This window comes from Somniosus microcephalus, chromosome 4 (genome assembly GCF_052327205.1).
Source record: "Somniosus microcephalus isolate GS21.2 chromosome 4, FLI_Smic_1.0, whole genome shotgun sequence".
NCBI lineage: Eukaryota > Metazoa > Chordata > Chondrichthyes > Squaliformes > Somniosidae > Somniosus > Somniosus microcephalus.
Genome location: NC_140990.1, coordinates 323666439 through 323683426, shown reverse-complemented (window position 1 = coordinate 323683426; position 16988 = coordinate 323666439). Strand labels below are relative to the sequence as shown.

General features: G+C 46.2%; 1 protein-coding gene across 9 annotated transcripts in view; it reads right to left on the bottom strand.

Annotated features, from left to right (window-relative positions):
• The window catches only part of LOC147120673 (myc box-dependent-interacting protein 1-like), a 185797-nt gene that overhangs the window by 6834 nt on the left and 161975 nt on the right, over nucleotides 1-16988 (bottom strand). For 4 of the 9 annotated variants that reach the window (XM_085986849.1, XM_085986852.1, XM_085986851.1 and 1 more), the window contains 4 exons: nucleotides 16558-16581; nucleotides 12427-12570; nucleotides 5144-5209; nucleotides 2401-2466 (listed from right to left, as the gene is read on the bottom strand). In XM_085986849.1, the coding sequence (XP_085842975.1) occupies nucleotides 2401-2466; nucleotides 5144-5209; nucleotides 12427-12570; nucleotides 16558-16581 (300 nt within the window). The remainder of the gene's footprint in view (nucleotides 1-2400; nucleotides 2467-5143; nucleotides 5210-12426; nucleotides 12571-16557; nucleotides 16582-16988) is intronic. The other 5 variants (XM_085986854.1, XM_085986857.1, XM_085986855.1 and 2 more) reach the window with 2 other exon arrangements.

The following is a 16988-nucleotide window of genomic DNA, read 5'->3' as shown; positions in this document are numbered from 1 at the left end:
GGCTGGATGAGATTAGAGAGATAGGGATGGACGACGCCATGGAGGGATTTGAAACCAGGGATGAGAGCTTTAAGATTGAGGCGCTGCTGGACCGGGAGCCAATGTAGATCAGCGAGCACAAGGGCTGATGGGTGAATGGGATTTGGTGCGAGTTAGGATATGGTCAGTGGAATTTTGGATGAACTCAAGCTCATGGAGTTTATTCACTCTGGCCTCAGTCAGAAGGTTGTGGGTTCAAACCCCACTCCGGGACTTGAGCACATAATCTTGGCCGACACGCCAGTACGGTACGGAGAGGAATGTTGCCGCCTTTCAAATGAGATGTTAAAAGCAACACCCAGTCTACCTGTTCAGGTTGACATAAAATATCCCATAGCACTATTTAAAAAAAAGTTTTCCAGATATGCTGGACAACACTGATCTCACAAACTAGCACCAAAATCAGATTAACTAGGCATGTGTAGGATCTTGCTGTGTGCAAAATGGCCATCATATTTGCCTACAAAACAATAGCAACTGCCACTTTGAAAAATAATATTGGCTGCAAAGCATTTTGGGAGATCCTGAGGATGTGGAAGATGCTATATAAATGAAAGTTCTTTTTCGACACAAAGCTGGGTGGGAGGGTAAGCTGTGAGGAGGATGTTGTGAAACTCCAGTACGATTTGGACAGGTTGGGTGATTGGGCAGAAGCATGGCAAATGCACTATAATGTGGATAAATGTGAGGTTATCCACTTTGGTGGCAAAAACAGGAAGGCAGATTATTTGAATGGCAATAGATTGGGAGAAGGGGAAGTGCAAAGAGACCTGGGTGTTCTTGTGCACCAGTCGCTGAAGGTAAGCATGCAGGTGCAGCAAGTGGTTAAGAAGGCAAATGGTATGTTGGCCTTCACAGAATCACAGAAACCCCACAATGCAGATAGAGGCCATTTCGGCCCATCGAGCCTGCACCAACACACATCCCACCCGATCCCCGTAACCCCTACACCAACACATATCCCACCCTATCCTCTTAACCCCACGTATTTAATCCCCCTAACACTAAGGTTCAATTTATCATAGCCAATCATCCTAACCCGCACATCTTTGGACTGTGGAAGGAAACCGGAGCACCCGGAGGAAACCCACGCAAACACGGGGAGAATGTGCAAACTCCACACAGACAGTCACCCGAGGCCGGATTCGAACCCGGGTCCCTGGCGCTGTGAGGCAACAGTGCTAACCACTATGCCACCGTGCTGCCCTTCGTAGCAAGAGGGTTCGAGTACAGGAACAAGGATGTCTTGCTACAGTTGTACAGGGCCTTGGTGAGACCACACCTTGAGTACTGTGTGCAGTTTTGGTCGCCTTACCTGAGGAAGGACGTTCTTGCCATGGAGGGAGTGCAGCGAAGATTCACCAGGCTGATACCTGGGATGGCAGGAATGAAGTATGAAGAGAGATTGGTTCGGTTGGGCTTATATTCGCTGGAGTTTAGAAGAATGAGAGGGGATCTCACTGAAACTTATAAAATTCTAACAGGACTAGACAGACTAGATGCAGTAAGACTGTTCCCTGGTTCTGGACTCCCCCGCCATCGGGGTCACAGTCTAAAGATAAGGGGTAAGCCATTTAGGACTGAGATGAGGAGGAATTTCTTCACCCAGAGAGTGGTGAACCTGTGGAATTCTCTACCACAGAAGGCAGTTGTGGCCAATTCATTAAATATATTCAAGAAGGAGTTAGATATATTTCTGAAGGCTAAAGTGATCAAGGGATATGGGGAGAAGGCAGGGACAGGGTACTGAATTTGGATGATCGGCCATGATCTCATTGAATGGCGGAGCAGGCTCGAGGGGCCAAATGGCCTACTCCTACTCCTATCTTCTAAGCTTCTATGAGCACAGTTTACACAGGAGGAGATGTATGCCACTCTCCATGTAGGCCAGCCTTGACGTGGCCCCTAACAAAAAGGCTAGCATGTCTTTTGTTCCGTCAGATGCAGACAGACCCACTGTGTCTTTCGAGCATTTCCTATTTTATCTTGTTCATTATTCAACTACCAGGATAGAAGAAAGCCCCCACCCCCCCCAAGAAAAAAGACAGCAGCAATGTGGAACTAATCGCCGGGCAAGATTCAGTACAGCTCTTCTCAACTGTGCAGACGAACATATGAAAACAGGAGACCAGCTGGGTCGGGCAAGATACAAGTTTGAGCTGCACCTCCGTGCAACCAATTCCCTGGAAAGGTAACTGGTTTGTGAGGCAAGGGTGTGGAGGGTTACGGAACCAAGGCAGGCAGATGGAGTCGAGACACAGATCAGGCCTGATCTAACTGAGGCGCGAGGGGCTGAATGCCCTGCTCCTGGTTCCTATATTCAATTTCTGGGTTAGTAAAACCGTGCACCGTTTCCCTTACCGTAACAATTTCAGCTCCAGTTTCATTTTCCACGACCTCATTCTTTGGTTCCGCTCGTCCCTCTGACTAATAAGGGAAATATTGATTAGATGGAAGACCAACCACTGATGGTTAATGTGACAAATACTCTCTTTATAAACACAGCGTTAATTCTCTAGTTACCAAAGAGTGTATTTTTTTTTTATTTTTTTTTTAAATTAAATTAAGCAGTTCTTGGCCTATCTGTACTTCAGGCCAGGTTCAAAAAAGTCTGCTCTCCCGGAAGGTAAATCTATCCCAATACCTATTGAAGCGCATACCAACTAGGAATGTCACAGACTTTATTCTTGGTCTGTATGGAGTTGCCCGAGAGATCCCTGAACTCAGCCAGGATAACAAGTCTCCAACTGGCCTCAAAATCCTCAGGCTAGGAAGGGGGGGGGGGTCTCCTGGTAGCTGTGGCTCAGCTGGTAGCACTTGTGCCTCAGAGTCAGAAGGTTGTGGGTTCAAGACCCACTCCAGAGACCGGAGCACGTAATTTAGACCGACACTTCCAGTGCAGTGCCGAGGGAGTGCTGCACTGTCGGAGGTGCCGTCTTTCGGTTGAGACGTTAAACCGAGGCCCCGTCTGCTCCTCTCAGGTGGATGCAAAAAATCCCATGGCACTATTTTGAAGAGGAGCTGGGGAGTTATCCCCGGTGTCCCGGCCAATATTTATCCTTCAACCAACAATCACTAAAAAAGATGATCTGGTTATTATCACATTGCTGTTTGCGGGAGCTTGCTGTGTGCAATTTGGCTGCGGTGTTTCCTACATTACAACAGTGACTACACTTCTAAAGTGCTTCATTGGCTGTAAAGCGCTTTAGGACTTCCTGAGGTCGTGAAAGACGCTGTATAAACATGTTGTTTTCTTTCTTTCTGTCCAGTAAATCCTGCTGTAAACAGATTACGGGGTCTGTGAGTAAGGCTTTCAAAGAGCCGGCACAGGCGCGACGGGCCAAATGGCCTCCTTCTGTGCTGCACGGTGGCATAGTGGTTAGCACTGTTGCCTCACAGCGCCAGGGACCCGGGTTCGAATCCGGCCTCGGGTGACTGTGTGGAGTTTGCACATCCTCCCCGTGTTTGCGTGGGTTTTCTCCAGGTGCTCCGGTTTCCTCCCACAGTCCAAAGATGTGCGGGTTAGGTTGATTGGCTATGATAAATTGAACCTTAGTGTTAGGGGGATTAAATACGTGGGGTTACGGGGATAGGGTGGGATATGTGTTGGTGTAGGGGTTACCGGGATCGGGTGGGATATGTGTCAGTGCAGGCTCGATGGGCCGAAATGGCCTCTATCTGCACTGTGGGGTTTCTGTGATTCTGTGATTATTCCATTATCGACTTAGGCACCCACTTGGGTACCGGATTGCATGATATCAAGGGCAGGAGGGGAGGGAATTAGAATTCCCTTTATAACTGGGCACTTTCTAAAATACTGGTCTTTAGTGGCCATCTCCACCCATGGGAGGTAACTCATTGTCCACCAGAGGAATTAAAAGCAGTTTTATAATTGGTTGGCGGGGGTAGGGATGGGGTGACTGAAGACCCTTTGCAAATGGCATGTTGGCCTTTATTGCAAGGGAGTTGCAGTACAAGAGTAAGGAAGTCTTGCTACAATTGTACAGGGCTCTGGTGAGACCACACCTGGAGCACTGTGCACAGTTTTGTCTCCTTATCTGAGAAAGGATATATATGTCTTAAAGGCGGTGCAACAAAGATTCACTAGAATGATCCCTGGGATGAGAGATAGAGTAGTTTGGGTCTAGAAGAATGAGAGGTGATCTCATTGAAACATACAAGATTCTGAGGGGGAATTGACAGGGTAGATGCTGAGAGATTGTTTCCCCTGGCTGGGGAGTCTAGAACTAGGGGGCATAGTCTCAGGATAAGACCGAGATGAGGAGGAATTTCTTCACTCAGAGGGCTGTGAATCTTTGGAATTCTCTACCCGAAAGGGCTGTGAATGCTGAATCATTGAGTATATTCAAGGCCGAGATCGATGTATTTTTGAACTCTAGGGGAATCAAGCGATATGGGGATCGGGCGGGAAAGTGGAGTGGAGGTGAAGATCAGCAATGATCTTACTGATTGGCAGAGCAGGCTCAAGGGGCCGTATGGCCTACTCCTGCTCCTAATTCTTGTTATTTGAATTGCCATCCTCAAAAGCCAGCCTTCAGAAATGTTCTCCATCTGATAGGGCACAAGGAATAATCCCTCAACCATCTCATTTCCTTGCCATGATCAACCCATCTGTCCCTCAAGCATCTGCCCCCCTCGCTTGTGGTCGTGTTCATCTCATCAGCAACTTCAAAAGGAAGTTGATCAGTGCTGCAATCCAAGTAACCTTAGGATTGGCTATCATAAGTAAAAATCAGTCAATATTTTGGCCTCTGCTTTCTACTTCACGTTAACAGACAGATCCGATGCCTACATTGCTAGCCATGGGGGTTGTCAAGTTCCAAAGGCCCTGGTTAGCTAGATCTTGGGTCAACTTATGGCTACAAGGATGACCAAATGAAATGCCTGGTAGACTGATCACTAAAAAAAAGTAATTTTTCGAGCTCGCCCTAAATTCGCCCTTACTTGATCTTCACTAAGAGAAAACAAGGAGGTTCTGATTATAGATACTACAAAGTCCAGCGCAAAACAAAATGATCCCTGAAGGGCCGCAGGATCCACCCCCACAATATTAGACCAATTAAAAATAATCCCAGGCTCCTACAGCAACAGATCCAGCTCCGACTTCAGCTCCTTTCTCTTCACTGTTGGCATTTCCTTGTTCCACTGCCTGCAAGAGAATAAAGTGCGTAAAATTTAGACAAAAGAACAACCTCGCTCAATTAAAAAAATCAAAACTACACTGTGGCCAGTTACAGTCAACACCATGAGCAGCCTCAAAAGGACCATTAAATCCTTTCATCAAGCACAGTTTTCACACTTCCATCTGCTCCTTTGTCTACCTGCACTAGGCCTAAACATTAAGGGTAGCAGAAGTCACATTCCACACTTAGTCATGTACAGTAAAATGTTTTACAGCGAGGGGGCTTTCTGGACATAGTGTTGTGTAAACAAAATACTCCACCGGGGTGGAGGTGGTGGTCCTGAAACAGGTGACAATTCCCCCACATGCGACTTATTCCTGATGTTTTGTTTGATCATTTTACATAGAATGTACAGCACAAAAACCGTCCATTCAGCCCAACTGGACTATGCCGGTGTTTATGCTCCACACGAGCCTCCTCCCACCCCTACTTCATCTCACCCCATCAACATATCTTTCTATTCCTTTCTCCCTCATGTGCTGATCTAGCTTCCCCTTAAAATGCATCGCTGCTATTTGCCTCAACCACTCCCTGTGGTAGCGAGTTCCACATTGTAACCACTCTCTGGGTAAAGAAGTTTCTCCTGAATACCCTGTTGGATTTATTAATGACAATGCCATGTTTATGGCCCCTAGTTTTGGTCTCCCCCCCCCCCCGGGACGCAAGAGGAAACATCTCTAGTCTACCCTTTCATAATCTTAAAAGCCTCGATCAGGTCACCTCTCAACCTGTTCTTTTCTAGAGTCTGTCAGGGAAGTATAATGCAGGAAAGATCATTCCTTGCACTTCAGCAGAGAATGATGGGGAATATTCACAACTCAGGCATATGTTCCTACATTTTATAAACAGTGAAAGATACCAAAATCAGTTCTGTCCTGTTAAACTAGCACAAGATGGCTGTGCAGAGCACACATTCCAATCGCCAACTTAAAACTTCCATTTCAGTTTAACTCACGGTTAAACAGTTCCGTAGGGTTGGAGGAAGAAGAGACAGAGCGAGAGAAAGGGGAGCAGAGAGAACTATATAATTGCTTTTATATAAAAGGGAACTGTGACCAGTCATCTTTTACTCCTCAATGTACAAGTCTGGTGAAAGACCATTTCCAGTATAAACAGAAACTCAGAGTTCCCGGAGCAGAGCATTAAACCAATGTAGGACGTTGCTGAAATGGGGAAAATAGCGGCCCTACTTCACAGGATTAAACATACACTATTTTCTGCAAACCTACAGAATTATGAGGCTATATTTTTGGGTAGCAACAAGCTGTACAGCAAACTCACAAATGGACTTTCTTTCAAATCCTTTATCGAAACAAAACAGCATCCTTTTGTTCAGAGTTGGGTCAAAGGCATAACATCACCCGAGCATCAAGAAATGGACATTCACAAGATGTCCATAAACTGCCACGCCCTGTGACGCCCAGAACCACCTTAAATGCACCCAACAAAAATAAATAGCTGGTAATGCAAGGATACAGTGCCAGGAAGGGTAGTTAAGGCACATTTAAGATGCAGTTAGATGCTATAGTGAGAAGATAGGAGGGACAGTACTCTAAGATGAAATCAAATTGGTCAAAGAGCCATCGTCATCCAAAACAAAGTATGTGAGGTTTTACGCTCAATTCATTTCTAGCATAACCGAGCTCCATTTGTCCTGTTCTTTCCCCTCCTCCCAAGCACAAAAACAAAACACAGAATTAAACATCTCTCACATACCCTCCATTCATAACAAGTGAAGCGTGCAATCATAATGGGTAAACAGTACGAAAGACTTATCCATGCTCTTTTTAAAGACATCACACAGCATTCCATGGGAGAGAGATTAGGATGCTTATGGGCAATGAAAGTCACAGGAACAATCCAAGGCAAAGACAAGTATCTGGGTTAGTTTTGGAGAAAATGCTACTGAAGTATCCATGGTAGAGTTCACAAAACCAAAAAGAAAATCATGGATGAGGATGATCATCTCAGCTCATCCTAAAGTCTCCCCCAACGCAACATCAAATTGGTTCTCAAATGATTTCAGGATTTTCCCAGGAATCCACTGTGTACGAAGAACGTCCTGATAAGAGTCTTGAATTTTTGCCCATCGTTTTAAACCAATGGCTCCTCGAACTACTCTTCATTTTCTGCATTTACTTTTCCCGTACTATTTGCAATCTCGTATACCTCAGTAAACCAGCCTTGAAATGACATGTCAGAAGTGAAGAGCCCAGGTTTCTCCAGCCTTTTTGTCATAACCGAGACATCCCAAGACTGTGAACATCCTTGTGGCTCTTCTCCACACCGCCTCCAGTGTCTGAGCGTCTCCCTTGTATCTTGGTGACCAGAACTGGACACACTACTCATCCTTCTTGAGGGGTCTAATATATCTGACCACACCAGACTGGTTCCTGGAATGGGGGGGGGGATTGTCCTATGAGGAGAGATTGAGTAGACTAGGCCTATATTCGAGTTTAGAAAAATGAGAAGTGATCTCATTGAAACATACAAAATTCTTTACAGGGCTTGACAGGGTAGATGCAGGGAGGATGTTTCCCCTGGCTGGGGAGTCTAGAACCAGGGGTCACAGTCTCAGAATAAGGGGTCAGCCATTTAGGACTGAGATGAGGAGAAATGTCTTCATTCAGAGGGTGGTGAATCTTTGGAATTCTCTACCCCAGAGGGCTGTGAAGGCTCAGTCGTTGAGTATATTCAAGACAGAGATCGATAGATTTTTGAATATTAAAAGGAGATCAAGGGATATGGGGATAGTGCAGGAAAGTGGAGATGAGGTAGAAGATCAGCCATGATCTTACTGAATGGCGGAGCAGGCTCGAAGGGCCAAATGGCCGACTCCTGTTCCTATTTCTTATATTCTTTGGAATTTTTATATCCCTAGGGGCTAGCAGGTTAGAACATGGTTTATACTGGCACAAAATCTAACTACAGCCAATTACAAATCACTCTGCACCACCCTCGCTCCCCATATCCCAGAAATAGGGCAAGTGATTTTGCACTCAAACTGGCCCCATCACCACCTCCAGGACATTCCAGGCAAAATCATGGTCCATGCAGCATATGCAGAAGTTTGCCAGATCCATCGTACCAAATCACTAGACTTAACCACAAACTAGGTGGTTTCCACCCTCAGTCACACCCAAAACAAGCGCTCTACTCGGAGCTCTGACACGGCAAGAGAGCCCCAGGTGGGCAGAGGAAACGCTTCAAGGACACCCTCAAAGCCTCCTTGGAAAAAGTGCAACATCCCCATCGACACCTGGGAATCCCTGGCCCAAGACCGCACAAAGTGGAGGAGAAGCATCCGGGAAGGCGCCAAACACCTCGAGTCTCTTCGCCGGGAGCAAGCGGAAGCCAAGCGCAAGTAGGTCCCGCATTGGACGCATCAGTCACCTGAGAACTCACTTTTAATGTGGAAGCAAGTCATCCTCGGTTCCGAGGGACTGCCTAAGATGATGATTATTACTGTATCCAGGATCCAAATAATGGCCAAATAATTAACCAAATCAGATTAAATGAAATTGCCGTTTTCCTTTCACAAGTGAGGCTGGCTATCCCAGGTTAAAATTCAGGCAAATATCAAAGCTCATTGGTGAAGTAAGAGGCACGTGTGCGGAACCCAGCCCAGATCAGTCTCTTTCTGCTTGCAAATTTGGAGAATCCCAACTCAGTTCCAGGAGGGAGAGGGGGGTGGGGCGGGGGCTACAGCATAAAACTACTTTCCATATATCAATCTCACTCAAGAGGACAAATCTATAGCAGGTGCAGGGGACTGCTGTTCAGAGGCCAGAGTTCAGGCACGTTGCTGGGATGCTACGTCTGGGCTTGCTATGTTTAACAGTGATGGCACTAGATATTGGCACGGTGTCCAAAATAGAAATGTGTGCATGGCAATGCGAGAGGAAAGCAAAAAAGAGTCAGTGACAATACTAACATGTTCAATATGAACAACCAGATTAATTACACAAGGTTAAATAGAGTAAATAATGACCCAAATTTTTATTTGCCAACACCAGAATGTAAAGACCTCCCCTACTTTTGGAATGTCGGCATCACAGAGGCTGTTTCCAATACAAATACCAGACAACAGCTAAGCTGCAAAGAGTTCCCCTGGTTGCATACAATTTTGTCCACAGTTGTTCAATTCAGGACTCTGATCTCATCAGGCTCTAGATGGCTCTGCAGAGCAAGTGGCAGAAAACATTCAAGGAAGTAACGGAGGAAGGCACAAGGCGGTGCATAGCAACACGCAGATCTTAGCACTGCATGTTGGATGGTGAACATGATGCTAAGTCCTCCACCATCAATATCCTGGGGGTCACCATTGACCAGAAACTTAACTGGACCAGCCACATAAATACTGTGGAAACAAGAGCAGGTCAGAGGCTGGGTATTCTGTGGAGAGTGTCTCACCTCCTGATCCCCGAAAGCCTTTCCACCATCTACAAGGCACAAGTCAGGAGTGTGATGGAATACTCTCCACTTGCCTGGATGAGTGCAGCTCCAACAACACTCAAGAAGCTCGACACCATCCAGGACAAAGCAGCCCGCTTGACTGGCACCCCATCCACCACCTTAAACATCCACTCCCTCCACCACTGGCGCACCGCGGCTGCAGTGTGTAACATCTACAAGATGCACTGCAGCAGCTCGCCAAGGCTTCTTCAGCAACATCTCCCAAACCCGCGACCTCTACCACCTAGAAGGATAAGGGCAGCAGGCGCGTGGGAACACATGGGGGTCAGTCTTGTAGCTCTTCGTTATACCCTTTCCAATCCATGGATTCCCTTTCCTAATGTGGACCCATGTGGTCTGCCCTATAAAGCCTCAGCTCCCCAACTTGGAAGGAGGGGGAACAGAGAAGAGTGCGCGTTCAAGCGACAGAGAGCAACACACACATACATATTGACAAAGAGAAACAGAAAAGCACCAAATCTCCATCACATTAAATTACTAAAATGTCATGCGACCTGTAAATTTCACCCCCACCACCCTCAACCTAAAAAAAGGTCACATTTGATGCTTAAAAATATTGGTTTTACAACACAGTACAAGAGGCAAGAGAAAACTGCTAGAGAAAAGTTTTTTTTTAGGTGGGTGTTGGAGAGGGGGGGGGGGGGGGGGGAGGAGAAGAGAAACAGAGCGAAGAAAAAAATACAAATAGTTTCTCTCTCTGAAATGGTAGCCAAACGGTTTGCAGGAAGTCCATCTAGCAGACTTGATTGCCGTCTTCTTTTGGAATTACAATCTGCCTTTTGGAACCCTCAATATCAATGTTGGAATGAGTGTAAGTTACGAGGCAATGATATTAACACCGCTGAAGTGGTGCCCATTTTACTTTAGTACCAGGAAACTCTCTTTTTACCGGCACCTAAATAACCGGAAATCTCTCTTAACCGGCAAAATTCAGGAGTAGGTTCAGGTAAGTTTTACCTCATATTAGTGGCCGTGTAACCAGGGTTCCTGGATCTGTGGCAGTGTAACTGGGGTTCCTGCACCTGTTGTCATGCAACAGGGATGCCTGGATCTGTGGCCGTGTACAGGGCTCTCGTACCTTAGTAACTATACCTCTCTGTAATCCAGACTTTTTGATCAACCGGCACCACGCCGGTCCCGGATAAAAAAGAGTTTCCTGTACCAGGAAGCCACTCCGGTGCATTGCGAACGCAACGGCAGTCTCAACATGTTGCTCAGCCTAGCGTTGCCCACCCTCCTGGATTGCCCTGGAGGCTCCAGGAATTGGAATATTAATCTCCAGTACGCGGCCGCCAGCAAATCCCGGGAGAAACAACAATCTTAAGGGCATTTTTACATCCTTTGTTTTAGTTACAAAAATACTGCAAAGAAAAAAAACAGGCCGTTTGACGGGTTGCGGGCGGGAGGTCAGGTGATGAAACCTCCAGAGCTATGTTCAACCAGAGATGGCAACCATCGCTCAGCCTGCAGTCGCATTACATAAGAAATAGGAGCAGGAGTAGGCCAATCGGCCCCTCGAGCCTGCTCCACCATTCAATAAGATCATGGCTGATCTGATCCTAACCTCAAATCTACTATCACTCTCCATCCCACCCGAACCCATGTGATCTCCCGGGAGAGGCGAAAAACCAGATAAAAAACCCAATGGAAATTTGGGAGAAAAAATCTGGGAAATTCCTCTCTGACCCATCTAGGCGATCGAAACTCATCCAGGAGATCACTCTGTCCCTGTATTTCCTACAGTACTTACCTTCTGTAAGAGGTGATCTCCACCCCAGCCAGGAACAGGCCCAATTTACTCTTGAAAGACTCCTAGCTGGCAGCCTGTTCGATGTCTCCACTAATCCCTGTGAATAGAACCATCTCCTGAAATCTAACACAGAATTAGAACACAAGAAGTAGGAGCAGGACCAGGCTACACGGCCCCTGGGCCCGCTCCACTACCCACAGGGCCATGACCTTTCCGAACCTAGACTCATGTCCAATTTCCTGCCCGCTCCCCGTAACCCCTAATTCCCTTTACTTCTAGGAAACTGTCTATTTCTGTTTTAAATTTATTTAATGATGTAGCTTCCATAGCTTTCTGGGGCAGCAAATTCCACAAACCTACCACCCTCTGAGTGAAGAAGTTTCTCCTCATCTCAGTTTTGAAAGAGCAGCCCCTTATTCTAAGATTATGCCCCCTAGTTCTAGTTTCACCCATTGGGAACATCCTCACCGCATCCACCCGATCAAGCCCCTTCGCAATCTTATATGTTTCAATAAGATCGCCTCTCATTCTTCTGAACTCCAATGAGTAGAGTCCCAATCTACTCAACCTCTCCTCATATGTCCATCCCCTCATCCCCAGGATTAACCGAGTGAACCTTCTTTGTACTGCCTCGAGAGCAAGTATGTCCTTTCTTAAGTATGGACACCAAAACTGTATGCAGTATTCCAGGTGCGGTCTCACCAATACCTTGTACAACTGCAGCAATACCTCCCTGTTTTTATATTCTATCCCCCTAGCAATAAAAGCCAACATTCCATTGGCCTTCTTGATCACTTGCTGCACCTGCATACTAACTGACGCTGACAAATGATAAGTGTGTGTTAAATCCCCACCTGCCCTCAATAAACTCAGTGGGTCTACTTGCAGCAAGTCAACGTCTACGGTATTGGAAATATACACATCTCTTGAATTACACAGCCAATTAATGACACTTACTTCAGCAGCGACACCTTCCTTCTCCTCGAGCAGGTTGGGCTGGACGGACCAGTCCACTGCAAAACTGCTCTCACTAAGACCATCCCCCATAGCCATACTTGGAGAGTGGTCCATAGACATGCTGTTAGATGCACTCTTTTCAGGCTGTACAATAGAGTGAGAAAAACAAAAGACAAACAGAGAGAAGCATAGTAAAACAAAAAGACAGGCATGGGGAGAAGAGACCCACACAATGAGAATGGAATGCAAGAACACCAGTTCTTATCTCTACAGCAGTAGTCAGTGGTTTATAGAAGGTCAAAACATCACTAATAAATATCAAGTACCCAATTTTATCTTTCCAAGATGATTCGCACACTACTCGATATGTGGGTTGGGAGTTTCACACGGACCACATCTGGCCCTTGCTGATTCCCTGTCCACAGTCAATGTAAAACACTTCTAGGAAATACAATCAGGTCCTTCTACTTTAGAGGTCCAGGGGTGGCGGTGGGGGCGGGGAAGCACTCTTCAAATGTATAGCCTCCCACTTCAGTTAAAAGGAAGCACACCCATTAACAGACGCAAATTCCTGTTGATGGAATACTTGCCTTTCCAGCATCTACAAGGCACAAGTAAGGAGTGTGATGGAATACTCTCCACTTGCCTGGATGAGTGCAGCTCCAACAACACTCAAGAAGCTCGATACCATCCAGGACAAAGTAGCCCGCTTGATTGGTACCCCATCCACCACCTTAAACATTTACTCCCTCCACCACTGGCGTACCGTGGCTGCAGTGTGTACCATCTACAAGATGCACTGCAGCAACTCGCCAAGGCTTCTTCGGCAGCACCTCCCAAACCCGCGACCTCTACCACCTAGAAGGACAAGGGCAGCAGGCGCATGGGAACACCACCACCTCCAAATTTCCCTCCAAGTCACACACCATCCTGACTTGGAAACAGATCGCCGATCCTTCATCGTCACTGGGTCAAAATCCTGGAACTCGCTCCCCAACAGCACTGTGGGAGTACCTTCACCACACGGACTGCAGCGGTTCAAGGCGGCTCACCACCACCTTCAAGGCCAATTAGGGACGGGCAATAAATACTGGCCTTGCCAGCGATGCCCACATCCCATAACTGAATTAAAAATAAAGTTTCTCAAACTCTCCTGAAGGGCAGAAATGAATTATAGATTCCTTCAGGGTGAGACACCAATCTCCACCAAAGAGTTACTCTCAGCAACAAAAAGTCACATTTTTCTACTGAGGTGGCATGTCTTCTCTTCAAGTTGTCACACCTAAATGGGTTTCCTAATTGCCAAGTATCTCACCCAACATGAAGGCAGAAGACATTACTGGACCTTGCATCAGTGTACAGAGAGCGGGCAAACTACAGCACTATTTTCTATCGCCACAGGACTCGACGTGTTAATCAAAGCAATTCCCTGGATGGAAATAAAAAGCCCACAAGCGTGAAGTCAACCCTGGTCCCACAGTAACTCAATAGGTTGTAATTTCTGGGGATGATCTTATTTCTGTGCCTCTGTCTGCAGCACTCAAGATACACAAATTCTGTATCTGTGATTACCAAGAATGGCCATCAGGGCAAAGGATCAGAGTCTGCAACAGCGAGGTCAGAAAGACATCGTAAAATCAGCAACTAGCAACATCTCACCACAAGATGCAACTACCTTGTAAAAACATTCTAGAGCCGCCTTCATCATAACGCCAAAGAACAATTTGGCACTATTGTTTGCCAGCGTGGTGGAGGATCATGGCAATCAGCTCCTGATTTTTTAACCACACAATTAGGGCAGAAATGTCAGGATGTTACTGGGGAATATAAAAGGTAAGCCTAGTTTTTATATATCTTGGAGAATTTCCTCACCTCCCGAGGGTACCCACTCTTGGTGGGTACAGTTAGTTCCACCAAACAGCAGCCCTCCAGTACTTTGTTCAAGTGGCCATTACTCATGTGTAAATCAGGAACCTATTTGATCATTTGGGTAGGGGGAGTCGAAGCCAACTACCACCTTGTCTTCATCTCTGTGCGTGCTTTTCAACAGGGATCATTGGATAGCAATGAGCAGAAACTCTGGCTAATTTCTTTCCCCACATTCTCTTAGTCCAGGACAACTGAAGCCAATTAGAGACTCCCAACATCTATTCTGACCAAGATCAGATCAGGGATCGACACGAGGACAGTCTCGCCTGCATTTAACTAATAAGTCACGCTGGGTGCCTGTGGAGGAGTCACTAACTGGTGTTGAGGAATTCTGCTGCTCTCCTGGATTTGTGCTTGCAGTGCACTAAATGGGATCAACCATGTTAACTCAAACCTCCAAACAGATCTTGCTCAATTATTATTATTTTTTTTAAAAATCTCGCTTAGGTGATCAAGCCGCCGACAGGCTCACATCCACAACCCCACTGGTGTTGGAGCCTCATCTGGAACATCCGTAGGGGCCATGGTATGTAGCGAGCAGAGAAACCTTCAGTTGTCGTCAGTCAACGCTAGCGGCTCAGTCGCAATTCCTTACCAGCCATGAGGGGAAGTAACCACTGAAAGAATAAATCTCACTTTGCACCAAACGTACAATGTATATTAAAAATATTTATGTATAGTCACTCCAATTTTACGATGCGTCACCGTGTGTCCCCGCTTCAGTCTGCCCATGTATGTGTGTCCGTGTCAGTCTGCCCATGTATGTGTCCATATCAGTCTGCCCGTGTGTGTCCTTGTCCGTCTGCCCATGTATGTGTCCGTGTCAGTCTGCCCGTGTATGTGTGTCCGTATCAGTCAGCCCGTGTAGGTGTGTCCATATCAGTCTGCCCATGTATGTGTGTCCGTGTCAGTCTGCCCATGTATGTGTGTGTCCATATCAGTCTGCCCGTGTATGTGCGTGTCCGTGTATGTGTGTGTCCGTGTCAGTCTGTCCATGTATATGTGTCCGTTGTGGGGGGGGGGGAAAGCTATCGCGTTCCGATAGAACGGATCCTTTCCGGCTTCTATTGGTAAGAAATTCCATTTTATCTTTTTATATACAATGGGCAGCACAGCTAAACAATGCAACAAATTTATAACAGAGCCTCCAGCATCCGACTGTCTTCGACAGGAGGGAAGGGAGTCAAGAACTACACAAACCCTGTCTAAAATGTAGACAGTTGCTTCAAAAAAGTGATGGCGCATCTGTTTTAGAGCGATTGCAAGCAGGTCCCTGTCAACAAATGGGAATCCAATCTGACTCAACTGCAGGAGTCTTGTCACTTGGGTGGTGCACCAGGTGCAGTATAACTCCAGTACAGTGGTGCGAAGCCACATTTTTTTTTTAAACAAGTGCCCAGGCGCTCCACAGAAACTCCAAGGAACCGGTTTAAACTCGAGTCTGGGATTTTTTTTTGGATCCAAGTGCTGTGACAAGGTGAATGCCCCTTACCCATGCATGGATATTAAAGAATCACCACAGCCCACGGGGACTCCACAGCTCGCAAGTGGCTCACAAAAAAACCAAAACAAAACAAATTGGATGCTCTTGTACTAAAAGGAACTGTCCTGAATCACAGAGCCAGGACTCTCGGCAGCTGTTTAACAAAGAATTCACCTCACATCTTCAAAAGAGAAAGGCCTTCCCTGATTTGATTGCACAAATACTGGAACAGAAACAGTTTTTTTTTTTTTAATTCTAAACTAAAAACTCGAGGTGAGAGCCATGCTGCAAATTGAGAAGTGAAAAAGCCATTTGAGGTACAAAAAAAAATAATAAATACATACATACAGACAGACAAGACAGCCACGCACAGGGGTAAGCTTTACTTATACGCACGGCTATAGACGCAGCTTTAATGCAAAGCGAAGGTGTGCAAGCTGCAAAGAGTCTGAGGCCGGATACAGGAGGGGAATGAAGTGATTTCAGATAGGAATAAAATGGACAAGAGCACGCTCGAGAGTAGGAAGAGCACCTAACCGCTCCGCCAAAGCTCAGACTCTGCCGCCAGCTGCTCAAAGCAATGCATTTATGAACTGCACGCACGTACGTTTAAAAAAAGCTGCAGGCATCAACCGGACAGACAGCAACACAGGAGAGACTTATTGCACATACATGTGGACAGTTAGGTGTGTTTTAGAATAATGATCCATGTTGCTTACCTCCCACAAATCCCAAGGTAAAGACTAGCATGTTGAATAAAATACATAAAACATTTAAATTGAGCAGGCGTTAGTTACACCGTACTATATTAAGTTCCCTCTCCACATTTGAGCAATATTTCAAGGATAAAATATTAGTAAACACCCAAGTTAATGGCAGTTAAATAAAATCCAGCTCTGTGGGGATAGCTGACAAACAGAACGAGTGCCAGGTCTCGGTCTAAAATATGCACTGGTGACACGAATGCGCAATTATCATTGACTTTTACAGCACAGGAGGCCATTCAGGCCACCGCACCAGTGTTGGCTCCAAGCTATCCACTTAGTCCTGATCCCGTTTCAATTTTTCTTTTTTTCCCCAATTACAGTAGTTGGATAAATATCTGGAAGGGGAAAAAAAATCTGCAGGGCTATGGGGAAAGAGAGCAGGG